The following is a 14,067-nucleotide window of genomic DNA, read 5'->3' as shown; positions in this document are numbered from 1 at the left end:
TCTGACTGTGGGTTGACAGTAGGTGGGATCTAGGACTTCATCATCAATTGTTGTGTTTGCACTCCCCTCCCCCTCAGACAGAGCCTCTTCTTGCCCTGACCGAATATTTAAGTTGTCATCCCAATCGGGTATCTGCGTCTCATCTTCATCAGTATGTTCCTCATTGTCTATAACCACATTTGTTGGAAAGGCAGCATTTTGGTAGCCAACAGTTTGCAGATGATGAAAGTCAACCTCCAAGCCATGTCATGCCCTTCTAAAAGCATGTAAAACACAGCGAGGGGACTCCAACCACAGTCTCCCTCGTTTCCACTAACTGGGCCACACACACCCCACTTGACTGGCATCGTTTGAGCCCCCTTTTGAAAAAGAAAAAGATGCTTTGCATGAAGCACTCTCAAAAATACGCGTGCCTTTCCCGTCCCCTGGCTGACCCAGGGGAAGAAAAGTCCTCTGAGAGCCATGACTTGTTCATCTTGGTTCTTTTAGAGACACAGCGAGGGGACTCCAACCACAGTCTCCCTCGTTTCCACTAACTGGGCCACACACACCCCACTTGACTGGCATCGGTTGAGCCCCCTTTTGAAAAAGAAAAAGATGCTTTGCATGAAGCACTCTCAAAAATACGCGTGCCTTTCCCGTCCCCTGGCTGACCAAGGGGAAGAAAAGTCCTCTGAGAGCCATGACTTGTTCATCTTGGTTCTTTTAGAGACACAGCGAGGGGACTCCAACCACAGTCTCCCTCGTTTCCACTAACTGGGCCACACACACCCCACTTGACTGGCATCGTTTGAGCCCCCTTTTGAAAAAGAAAAAGATGCTTTGCATGAAGCACTCTCAAAAATACGCGTGCCTTTCCCGTCCCCTGGCTGACCCAGGGGAAGAAAAGTCCTCTGAGAGCCATGACTTGTTCATCTTGGTTCTTTTAGAGACACAGCGAGGGGACTCCAACCACAGTCTCCCTCGTTTCCACTAACTGGGCCACACACACCCCACTTGACTGGCATCGGTTGAGCCCCCTTTTGAAAAAGAAAAAGATGCTTTGCATGAAGCACTCTCAAAAATACGCGTGCCTTTCCCGTCCCCTGGCTGACCCAGGGGAAGAAAAGTCCTCTGAGAGCCATGACTTGTTCATCTTGGTTCTTTTAGAGACACAGCGAGGGGACTCCAACCACAGTCTCCCTCGTTTCCACTAACTGGGCCACACACACCCCACTTGACTGGCATCGGTTGAGCCCCCTTTTGAAAAAGAAAAAGATGCTTTGCATGAAGCACTCTCAAAAACACGCGTGCCTTTCCCGTCCCCTGGCTGACCCAGGGGAAGAAAAGTCCTCTGAGAGCCATGACTTGTTCATCTTGGTTCTTTTAGAGACACAGCGAGGGGACTCCAACCACAGTCTCCCTCGTTTCCACTAACTGGGCCACACACACCCCACTTGACTGGCATCGGTTGAGCCCCCTTTTGAAAAAGAAAAAGATGCTTTGCATGAAGCACTCTCAAAAATACGCGTGCCTTTCCCGTTCCCTGGCTGACCCAGGGGAAGAAAAGTCCTCTGAGAGCCATGACTTGTTCATCTTGGTTCTTTTAGAGACACAGCGAGGGGACTCCAACCACAGTCTCCCTCGTTTCCACTAACTGGGCCACACACACCCCACTTGACTGGCATCGGTTGAGCCCCCTTTTGAAAAAGAAAAAGATGCTTTGCATGAAGCACTCTCAAAAATACGCGTGCCTTTCCCGTCCCCTGGCTGACCCAGGGGAAGAAAAGTCCTCTGAGAGCCATGACTTGTTCATCTTGGTTCTTTTAGAGACACAGCGAGGGGACTCCAACCACAGTCTCCCTCGTTTCCACTAACTGGGCCACACACACCCCACTTGACTGGCATCGGTTGAGCCCCCTTTTGAAAAAGAAAAAGATGCTTTGCATGAAGCACTCTCAAAAATACGCGTGCCTTTCCCGTCCCCTGGCTGACCCAGGGGAAGAAAAGTCCTCTGAGAGCCATGACTTGTTCATCTTGGTTCTTTTAGAGACACAGCGAGGGGACTCCAACCACAGTCTCCCTCGTTTCCACTATCTGGGCCACACACACCCCACTTGACTGGCATCGGTTGAGCCCCCTTTTGAAAAAGAAAAAGATGCTTTGCATGAAGCACTCTCAAAAATACGCGTGCCTTTCCCGTCCCCTGGCTGACCCAGGGGAAGAAAAGTCCTCTGAGAGCCATGACTTGTTCATCTTGGTTCTTTTAGAGACACAGCGAGGGGACTCCAACCACAGTCTCCCTCGTTTCCACTAACTGGGCCACACACACCCCACTTGACTGGCATCGGTTGAGCCCCCTTTTGAAAAAGAAAAAGATGCTTTGCATGAAGCACTCTCAAAAATACGCGTGCCTTTCCCGTCCCCTGGCTGACCCAGGGGAAGAAAAGTCCTCTGAGAGCCATGACTTGTTCATCTTGGTTCTTTTAGAGACACAGCGAGGGGACTCCAACCACAGTCTCCCTCGTTTCCACTAACTGGGCCACACACACCCCACTTGACTGGCATCGGTTGAGCCCCCTTTTGAAAAAGAAAAAGATGCTTTGCATGAAGCACTCTCAAAAATACTCGTGCCTTTCCCGTCCCCTGGCTGACCCAGGGGAAGAAAAGTCCTCTGAGAGCCATGACTTGTTCATCTTGGTTCTTTTAGAGACACAGCGAGGGGACTCCAACCACAGTCTCCTTCGTTGCCACTAACTGGGCCACACACACCCCACTTGACTGGCATCGGTTGAGCCCCCTTTTGAAAAAGAAAAAGATGCTTTGCATGAAGCACTCTCAAAAATACGCGTGCCTTTCCCGTCCCATGGCTGACCAAGGGGAAGAAAAGTCTTCTGAGAGCCATGACTTGTTCATCTTGGTTCTTTTAGAGACACAGCGAGGGGACTCCAACCACAGTCTCCCTCGTTTCCACTAACTGGGCCACACACACCCCACTTGACTGGCATCGGTTGAGCCCCCTTTTGAAAAAGAAAAAGATGCTTTGCATGAAGCACTCTCAAAAATACGCGTGCCTTTCCCGTCCCCTGGCTGACCCAGGGGAAGAAAAGTCCTCTGAGAGCCATGTCCACATTGTCAGTGGACAGACGCGTGTGCTTATCTGTCAGCAGACCACCAGCAGCACTGAAGACAGGTTCCGAGAGAACGCTGGCTGCAGGACAAGACAAGATCCCCAAGGCGTACGTGGCGAGCTCAGGCAATTTATCCAGATTGGAAGCCTAAAATGAGCAGGGCTCAAGTTGCACAATAATGGAATCGATGTTTCCTTGCATATACTCATATATCTGTGTGTCCTCCTCTTTTTCCTTGTCCAGCTCTTTTGTTTTCACATGAGTATATGTCCTTGTCACTTTCCCGTGTGTTGTGAGTTGTTTGTCACCTTTTGGACACCTTTGAGGGTGTTTTCTAGGTGTTTTTCTGTGTTTGTGATTGCCTGCCATTGTTTCCTATGCAGTTCGAGTTCGGTTCGTCGAACGTTCGACGAGCCGAACTCGAACGAGACCTCCGTTCGGCGAACCGACCTCGAGCCGAACCGCGACCGGTTCGCTCATCTCTACTCATGTCCAACATTATTGAAGATACTGTTTTTCTGGGAAACGCTAATGGAGAAAATGTTTACATTCCGAGTAGTCCATTACTACCAAATGGCATGCCCTTCCATTTTAAGCCCTGCTGTTCCCATTCCAACTTGATATGACTATAAACAAAGCACAAGGTCAATCAAAGTAGTCGGCATTGGAGAGCCTGTTTTTTGTCATGGTCAACTGTACATTTCTTGCTCTAGGATGGTAACTGCATAAATCTTTTCATATGTATGCACCTGAAGGTAAAGCGAAAAATGTTGCTTACCAAAAAGCATTACAATAGACAGATGTGTATCTGTAAATCAGTCTTACTCCTTTGTCTGTCCGCTAACCACTCATAGTTTACACTGGGTGGGGAGTGACAGTTTGCACCAAGCTGTCCCCTCTTAATTTTTTTTATGTGAAAAGAGAGTAAATGTGAATATTTAATAAAAAATTGTTCACAAAGTAGTTGTTCTTCTCCTCAGTATTATGACAAATTTGTAAAAATAAACAAAAGCTAACAAAAAAAAACAGTTGAAACAACAAATTTTAAATGCTGAAACTGTCAACTGAAAATATAAACCTGCAAGCGTAACCAATAATTTAACATATCATTATCCGTGAACGAATCCACGTGTGTTCTTCTAGTATATATTAAGGCCAAGTAGATCGTATTGTAAATGCTCATTTTGGTGAGAAAATTAAATGGATATTGAGTTGTTTTTACAAGATTTATAATTACATTTATTCCAGTTTGAGAGGATAAGTCTGATCTGATACATTCATGATTTATCATGTGGTGAGACCTACATCTAATGGACACTCATGAAATATACTATTAGTATACCATAAATGCTCAAAATTGAACACCCCCTTTATGTCAAAATATTTTGCATGAAACATGTAGAAATTTGTAGTTGCACAATAGTTACCTGAAGTATATGTACAGTTATTGACATCTGTGCTTTTAAAATTGCTGTTGTCATCCTTTAAATGTTCTGTAAAACATTAAAAGAATATAAAAAAATAGATAATAGGAAATATACAGCATAAAATAAGTCAAATAGTAAATTTCAGAGGTTCTTATAAAGTGTTCATAAAAGAATAGCTTCCATAAATGAGATGCGCAGCAAGAAACAAATGTATGACCTCAGAAGAAGGTTCCTCAGCTGAAGCGAGTAGTCGTTTAATTAATAATTTTTGACAATTTCAGATTATTATTCCACTATTGCTATTTTTATGTTTTTTTTAATATTTTTCAATAATTTTTTTTTATCTTATTTTTTGCCCATTCGCTGGACCTTTCTTTTCTTTTTGATCATAAATAAGATTAATTCAAAATTTGAAGTTGGCATGAATATGCTTCAGGACGTCATGAAGAAGATAATTGTAGACTGCAAATGGAGCACAGACTGTAGGACAGGAATCAGCAACCTATGGCTCTCCAGCTGCAGTGAAACTACAGCTCCAATCATACCCTGACAATCAGTGGCAGTCGCAGATTGCTGGAAGTTATTTGCCACATTTTTTTCATAAATAAACCCCTTTATTGTAACAATTAGTGGAGATTATAGTGTATGCAGGCTCGGCAAAGACCAAAAACATGATGTCTAATAAAGCAAATTGTTCATACAGGTTATGTAAGAACTGTGCTGAACAGTTTATGGTACAAATCTGTAAATTTTATATAGTTGCGTAACTTAGTTCCCCTAGGCAGTCACCATTTTAGAATTTATCATTATTATAGTGTGGTTAAAGTTCTGTAACAGAAAATGTTCTGACTACTATAAACATACTGGATATTATAGAGTTGTGCCAAAATGTAGTTATCCCCTATAACTGATCACTGGTGGTCCCATTGCAATCCCAAAAACTGACTTCTGAATATAACTGAGAACTATTCTTGGCATTTTCCAGCAGCCTCATAAATAATATATGGAGTGAGGTTTCAGCACACACAACGTTACTCCATTTAGACAGAACTCTGAAGAACCCATTTCTTGAGATCACTGGGAATCACAGCAGTTGGACTCGTAAAGTTAGAATAGGGGATAACTTCAACTATGTGAATACCCTTTCAAATAATTAACAGTACTAAATGTTAGTCTGAAACATACATAATATATGGATGGAACTCATCAGAACTCACATTTAACATGCTAGTCTTATATGAAAATCCCACTGAAGTAAGGAGAATCAAATTTAGTATTTTGTAAATTTTGTACATCTTTGGGCTGTCTATGTACCAGTACATTTACAAATAAAAATCTGCACTCTGAGACACTAAGATATACAGACATAGAAGATAGGAATTTGGTAATATATTACTGTTGAGGAAATGCATTTAAGAATTGAGACACTTAGAGTATACAAAATATACAAAAGACTAATTTTATGCGAGCCCAGCAGCCAGCGTCAAGGCATATCTTGTATCTTATTCCCTTAACAGTAATATATATCCAAGTTCCTATACTCAATGTCTGTATACCTTAGCATCTCAGAGTGCAGCTGTTTATTTGTTAGCTTATTTCATGTTCAGTTTGCACTTGTTCACACTTGTCTGTTAGAAAGTGCTGTCAGTTTTCTTATTTTCATGTACCAGTAACAGAACATGACAGTAGTGCCAGCTCATTGCTACAACTTATGGCAGCTTTGTAATGTGCATCAGAATAAATTTATTGAGGGCTGCTTGACGGTTGTTTCCAAAAAGGCACAAAGCTACAAATTTTTTATGCAAATACCTTTTGTACATTTTTTTTTCTTTTTAACAGCAACAGTGGAAAATGACAAATTCCTATTTGTTGAATGACAGTTTAATAATGAGTTTTAACATTGTACTATCTATATGTTAATAAAAAATTAGAAAGAAAAGTCTGTAAAAGATAAGATTTACCTGTGTTATACTCTACTTCTTGCCATGCGTTCCCATTTTTCTCGTGTTTGTACCTGCATTTATATATTTTGCCTATATCAGACTGTTTTATTGTAATCCAGGTGTACAATGAGGACATTTGGCTGGATGCGTCGGTTATAATTTCCCCCTGCTCTGATTTCAGCTCCCCATTGTTTCCATCTACACTCCACTCCACTTTAATTGCATCAGGGAAGAAATTCTGCAAGTTACACAGTAAAATTGAAGAGCGTTTTGTCTTCGCATCTCTTCTGGATGACGCTAAGATAGTCACACTTGGTGCTTTTGCGTCTAGGCCTAAAAAGAAGAATCAAAGCTAATAATTTAGTGAGATAAAAAAATAAACTTGATAATAAAATGACCATGCAAAATAAAAGATATGTTGGTGCTATGATATACTAACATTGACAGTCAATATAACTTTCTCATAAAGTAGAAGATCAAGCATCTATCAATATATTTTCCAACTTTGGAATTGAAAATTTGAAATCAACAAAAACTAATTTTAGAGAAATGTTTTAGTTATGTTATATCGCAAAATATTGTCAAATAATGTCATTTTTATACATTGCTCATTTTTAAATATACAGTATAAAGAGGAAGCCCGGTGAATATTTGAAAATCATAACCCTATTAAACATATATGTACTGTAATTTATAACGTAAATTACTTTTTATAATAAATACTGTAAATATTTTATACACCATTACATAGAAGGATAGAGAATTCCTTTATCTCAAATGTTGTATAAACTGTTTTGCGCTATTAATAACAATATTTTTTTTGCATTAATTATGTAGATGCAGATGCCTTAAGTTTTTGTCAAACATCCAGTAATATATGTCTTTCCTTTTTACTTTCCATTTTTTCCTATATCCAGTCTTGTATTTGTCTAAGAATTCTATATTAAAAAATTTCAAATGATGTAGAAAGAATGAATGAATTATTATATTCCAAAATCAGTTATTTACCAAAGTGTTTAATATATGTTCACATTCACACACATTTTTAAGCAATAATGTGCATATACTTAATGATACCTCAAAAGTAAATGTGAATATATATACAAATATACTAAAAAAAATAAAAGAAGAGAAATAACTGACTTGTGATTAAGTAATATCTAAATCCTGATGTTTTTAGGATATCTTTGCATTTATGATTTTCTGAGTTCTGGAAGCTAAAAGTTAAGCCATCTGCATTGTCTATACATATTAATGTACATTTTTAATACAAGAAAACTTAAACATCTATTAGATAGATAAGGAAGATGTCATTAAAAACAATGTAACGTGGATTTTGTTTTTATGAGATATATGCAAAATATCTTTACTTACTTTTACTTGGGTCAGTGTTATTGACAACGATTAGCTTGGTTCCAGATCCAAACACTTTATAATAATCACTCTGCAAGTTCTCCTTACAAAAATATATAATGCAAACTTGTACGAGTCTTGAAACATTCTACTGTTAAATGTGGTTTATTGTATAATTGTCAGCCGGCACGGGAAATTATGCAGCTGCTCAGATACTGAAATGTTTATAATAAATTGTGATAAGCCAGCTAGTCACCGGTTTGAACATTGCTGATACTGCTGAATTTCAGACTAATCAAACCAATTAGGAGTCTTCTTTTCATGCATCATCTAGTATATAATGAATGGATGGAGGTTTAGCTTAACCCCTTAACCACTTGCGATTTTCTATTTTTCTTTTTTGTTTTTTTTCCTCCCTTTCTTGAAAAAGCCATAACTTTTTTATTTTTCTGTCAATGTAGCCATATGAGGGCTTGCTTTTTGCGGAAAGAGTTGCCTTTTGAATGACCACATTTATTCTGCCACATATTGTACAAGGAAATGGGAAAAAAAAATCATGCAGTGAAATTGCAAAAAAAGTGCAATTGCAAAATTTTTTATTTATTTATTTATTTACAATGTTCACTATATGGGAAAACTGACCTGGTATTATGATTCCCTATGTCAGTATGAATCTGTAGATATAACACATGTATAGTTTTACGTTTATTCAAATTGTGAAAAAAAATCAAAGTGTGCAAAGCAGTAATCAAAGCAAAAGGTGACTACTTTGAAGAACCTAGAATATAAGACATATTTTCAGTTGTTTCACACTTTTTTGTTAAGTATTTCATTCCACATGTGTTAGTTCATAGTTTTGATGCCTTCAATGTGAATCTACAATTTTCAGTCATGAGAATAAAGAAAACTCTTTGAATGAGTAGGTGTTTCCAAACTTTTGGTCTGTACTGTATATACACATTTAATGAATAAAAAACTTAATGGAATGGCTTCAATAAGAACAGCACCAAGTCTTTTAGGCATGAAATGAACAAATTGGCAACACATTACATCTATTTTATTTACATTTTTGCGAAAATGACCTCTTTTAGATCCTGGATGCTTGATGGAGAGTGATGCTAAACTTGTCTCTTAAAAATTCCAAATAATAGGTGTTCAATAAGGTTCAGATCAGGAGTAGTGATGGGTGAACCCACAGATACCCAGTTTTGGCCCAGAATTGATACCTTTTTCTGCCCAGACGCCGGTCCCCATAAAAGTCTAAAGGGGACCGAAAGTGGTGCTTTAAAATTGTGGTAGAAGGGATAGGGGGATTAGAGCAAGCGTGTTATACTTATCAGTTTCCTGAACGACTGTAATGATACTTCCGGAGCCGCTCATTAACCTCATGTATATGAACTGTTTCCACAGCACACTGGCAGTCCCTGCATCTGTGATTGGTTGCAGCCAGACCACGCCCCAAACCTCTGTGACACCATGTCTGACTGCAACCAATCACGGATGCTGTATATGTCCCCATCGTGGTGTAAAAATAAATAAATAAAATAAATTGCGGTAGGATCCCCCCATATTATGATACTCAACACAGATAAAGCATACGCAGGCCCCAGCTGTGTGCTTACCTTGGCTGTGTATCAAAATAAGAGGGATGCTATGTGTCTTTTTTAAATTATTTAAATTAAAAATTTAAAAAACCCAAAATGATGCAGCTTTGATTTCTTTTGATTTTTTGCCAGGAGATGCAGATCTTGTGCAGGAATATGGTGTATAAATTTCAGCACCAAATCTGCATCTCTTGGACAAAAAAATGCACAAAAATGGTTTTGATGCCATTTCGGTGTGGTTTCCTACCAGGAGGTGCAAATTTGATGCTGAAATCTGGTGCAGACATTTCAGCACCAAATTTGTACTTTCTGGCAGAAAATCGCACTGAAACAGTGTCAAAACCATTTTTGTGCATTTTTTGGCCAAGAGATGCAGATTTGGTGTTTGAAATTTTTACACCATATTCCTGTACCAAATCTGCATCTCTTGGCAAAAAAAGTGTTCTTTTTGCCAGGAGATGCAGGTCTCATTGAGCTCAATGAGTTCACCTGAGGTGAGAGTTTAACTGTGGTCAAAAGTGGGGGACCGTGGCAACCTCCAGCTGTGACAGAACATAAACTCAGTGACATTACTCCTAACAGCTGTAGCTCAGTTAGTGTCTGCCGGAAGACATAGTGGGTGGCAATGTTTTCTAATGTGCCTTCGCGCTGCGACTTCAGTATGTAGCAGAGCAGGGATCATCGTGGGACTTCATATGGATTACATCGAATCTGCAAAAGTGTTTTTGGGGTTATTAAAGTGGTGAAAGAGTGTGTGTGTATTTTATTTAAAATGAAACGGTGTTTGTGTTTTTATTTATTTTCACTTCCAGGATTAGTAATTCTGGCAGGTCTCATAGACTCTTCCCATTACTAATCTAGGGCTTGATGGTAGCTGTTCTTTTTTGACAAATCACAGCTGTCATTAACTCCTTATATTACCTCGATTGCCACCGCACCAGAGCAATCAGGATGAGCTGAGTAAAGCACTGGCATTGTCGCATCTAATGGATACAATTCTGGGCAGCTGCGGGCTGGTATTTTTAGGCTGTGGGGCCAATGACCTTAGCTGGTCCCATCCTGATAATACCAGCCCCCACTTGTCTGCTCTACCATGGCTGAGTATGAAAACTGGGGGGAACCTATGGATTCCCCCCTTTATTTTGATTTCCAGCCACGGAAAAGCTCTCAGGTAGGGGCTGCAGCCTATAGGTGTTGTACCTACTCTGGCTATCAAAATATCCTGGGAGCCTACGTAGTTTCTTTAAAATGATCTATTTATTTATTTTTCTCTACTATACAGAAAACTGACTGCGACCAGTCACAGATGTGGACACAGGGTAAGGGGTGAGTATAGCAGTCTGGAAACAATCACAGAAAATGGCACAAAGGGAATTCAGGGAAAGCAGTGAATATTGATGAACCTTAATCAGCAGGGCCAGAAAAGAGTCTGAATGCAGTGTGATCCTCCAGTCAGCATGGTATGTATAACTATCCTACTCTTACTACATTTAACTTCCATTTGTAGCCCACTCGTTTTTTGGGGTTTTTTGTTTACAGAGATTTCCCTGGCCAATCATAGCCATGCCAGCATGGAGAGAGACAGTGAGGGGGTGCACAGTATGGGGAGAGGGGGTGAGGAGTGAATGTATGGGGAGAGGGGGTGAGGGGACACAGTATGGGGAGAGGGGGTGAGGAGTGAAATATATGGAAACAGTATGGGGAGAGATGGTGAGGAGGGAAGTATGTGGTCACAGTATGGGGACAGAGGGTGAGAGGGATGTATATAGTCATAGTATGTGGAGAGAGTTGGAATGTATACAGACATAGAATGAGCAGTGAGGTGGTAATGTATAAAGTCAAAGTATGGTGAATGAGGGGGCAGTGCATACAAACACGGTATGGAGAGCAAACGGGGAAAGAAATTTCAAGGACAAAGTATAGTGAGGAAAGGGGGAATTTAAAGACTGTATGGGGCATGAGGGGGTAAATTTGAGGACATGATATGGGAAGCAAAGATGCAGAATGGGCGTTGACACAGTATGGGGTGCAATGGGGAAATGTATGCGGACACAGTATGGGGAACAAAATGCAAATGTGTGCGTAGACAATATGAGGAGAGAGGGGGATGAGTTCGGAGGTAGTGAGGAGACAGTATGGGATGAAAAAATTGTGAGGAGGCATACAATAGAGACTGGGTAGTAAGGGGATGGTAAGGTGAGGGGGTAATGTGATGATGAAATATGGGGGGGTTGTGTATCATGTTGTGTAGGTTCATATTTTAGGTGTGGTTCACTGCCCATTCTCTGTATTGCTTGTGTGTACATTGTATTGTCTGTAGGTAATCACCCCCTGTTGTGTTTCTGTCCCTAGGTCTGGGAGAGAGGTGTATGGGATCCACCTAAATGCTCTACTTACCTGGGGGATTGTCATACTGGGTGAGACTTGCAAGAGAGAAGAAGCAAGATTGAACCTCTTAGGGGGAAGTTGACACCTCAGAGAGACTGTGAGGAACCCCGATTTCCCTGGAGAAGGACTGCTAGAGGAGTGTGACTGATCCCTGGGACATTTATGCCATTACTGGACTACTTTACCCTCTGTCTGGTGGACTATATTATGAATCTTTTGATTTGCTTGGTATAAAAGACCATTGGATTGTTCGCTCTGTTGATTGTGTGATATGGGAGAAGGACCCCGTCACAGGCAACATGGAGGGACAGCCTGAGACCATAGCAAGGTGGGGGTGTGTGATGAGGGGGCACAGTATAAATACTGGGCAGTATAGGGGAAAACAGTGTAGAGAACAGTATGAAGATCGACCTCAGTTTGGAAAGGAAAGGGCAGTGTGGAGGGCATGCACCATTAAAGGAACAGTGTGTGCATCATATTTTGTGTAGAGAACGCAGTGAGGGACAATTAATTATTCAGGGGTACAGTATAAGGCAGATATTTTTATATAGGAGAGCTATAATGATTCTGCTATTTTTAAGGGTATCATGCCAGGTTGTGCAACAGAAGACGAGAGAAGATGGCAGCCTGTAGAGACAAGCTGTGGATGTGAAAAGTTATCATGGTGTCTGGACAAGATGAAGAAAAAAAAGATGACTCCAATTAGAGACAACATAATCTTTAATGTACCTGGATGTAAATGTTTATTTCCAATACTGACTAATTCTCCTCAGTAATGTGGGTCCTGTATGGTCTGCAGTTTGATGATGATTGATAACTTCCAGTATATCCTAACTAGTGATGAGCGAGTATGCTTGTTACTACTCGGTACTCGCATGAGTATCACTGTACTCGGGCTACTCGGCGGGGACCGAGTAATCTCGCGATACTCGAGCTGTACTCGTGGTCTTCATCCCTGCATGTTGGCGCTCTTTTGAGAGCCAGCCCTCATGCAGGGATTGGCTGGCAGACCACTGCAATGCCACAGCCCTGTTAGTTGGGGAATTGCAGTGATTGGCCGGCCTGCACAGCGTGACCGAGCCTTTATACCGGCGGGCGCGCTGTGCTCTGCACACAGCCATCCAGACAGTCAGTGCAGGGAGAGTGTTGCTGCTTCAGGGAAAGGTTTGCGGCCCTTTATAGTTATTTCCGTAGCAGGGCTGCAAACAGTGTGACCAGAAGTCCTTCTCAGGACTATTCTAGTTGTATACAGGCAGGCAGGGTATAGCCAGGTCGGAGTACAGTAGCAGAGTCCTTCTCAGGACTATTGTTGCTGTATACAGGCAGGGTATAGCCAGGTCGGAATACAGGCTAGTGACCAGAAGAGTCCTTGTCAGGACTATTGTAGCAGTATACAGGCAGGCAGGCAGGGTATATAGCCATTCCTAGTGGTGACCGTATACCAGCCTTCATCATATCTGGGGCTGGTGTACACAGTCTAAAACAGTCCTGATAGTGTCAGACTTCTCAGCAATTGTCGCTCCTAAAAACCTGTTAGGTCTTAGTGCGTCCGTGCTTGCATTTAAAAACCGCACGTGTGTGCCTGTCGGTGGCAGCGTACAGGTGCACGTTTTGCACAAACTATTATATAATGCACAAGTCTAGTGTATAATACACGTCAGTCAGCAGTGTCTGATAGTGTCAGACTTCTCAGTAATTGTCGCTCCTAAAAACCTGTTAGGTTCTTAGTGCGGCCGTGCTTGCATTTAAAAACCGCACGTGTGTGCCTGTCAGTGGCAGCGTCAGGCTCCATATTGTCCCTGGATAGAGACGTGCATGATGGCCTGTAAACCTGAAGTGCCCATTGTAAGGAAGTGGGTCTATTGTAGTATAGCCCTTAGGCAGGGCAGACAAAAATTTAGAGGCTCCACATTGTCCCTGGATAGAGACGTGCATGAGGGCCTCAAAACATTGTTCCTATTGCAAAGGAGCGGGTCTCCTGTCGTTGTAATGCTCATTCTGAAAGAATGGGCGAAAAAATGTACCACTGGGGGTATACCTGAAACAATGGCCTAACTATTGTAACGGTCATCATGATGGCGCATGAGGAGAATGAGGAGCAGTCCAGCGATTAGCCAAAGTCCAGAAGTGTGTTACCATGGGTGAGTGGAGGTACATGGCAAATTCCCGTTACAAACTTTAAATTCCGCTGTCATTTGCTGGTGGTGTGGTGAAGTCTGGCCCAATCCAACCCTTGTTCATC

General features: G+C 41.5%; 1 gene segment (V, D, J or C); it reads right to left on the bottom strand.

Moving 5' to 3' along the window:
- The window catches only part of LOC142243940 (T-cell receptor gamma chain C region C7.5-like), a 29,182-nt gene extending 17,333 nt beyond the window's left edge, over positions 1-11,849 (bottom strand). Inside the window, 4 exon segments of the C gene segment in view lie at positions 4,538-4,603; positions 6,499-6,813; positions 7,855-7,981; positions 11,835-11,849. Of these exon segments, the coding sequence occupies positions 4,538-4,603; positions 6,499-6,813; positions 7,855-7,981; positions 11,835-11,849 (523 nt within the window).
- Positions 11,850-14,067: the final 2,218 nt, after the last annotated feature.

Source organism: Anomaloglossus baeobatrachus, chromosome 6 (assembly GCF_048569485.1).
Source record: "Anomaloglossus baeobatrachus isolate aAnoBae1 chromosome 6, aAnoBae1.hap1, whole genome shotgun sequence".
NCBI lineage: Eukaryota > Metazoa > Chordata > Amphibia > Anura > Aromobatidae > Anomaloglossus > Anomaloglossus baeobatrachus.
This window is presented reverse-complemented; position numbering and strand designations above follow the sequence as displayed.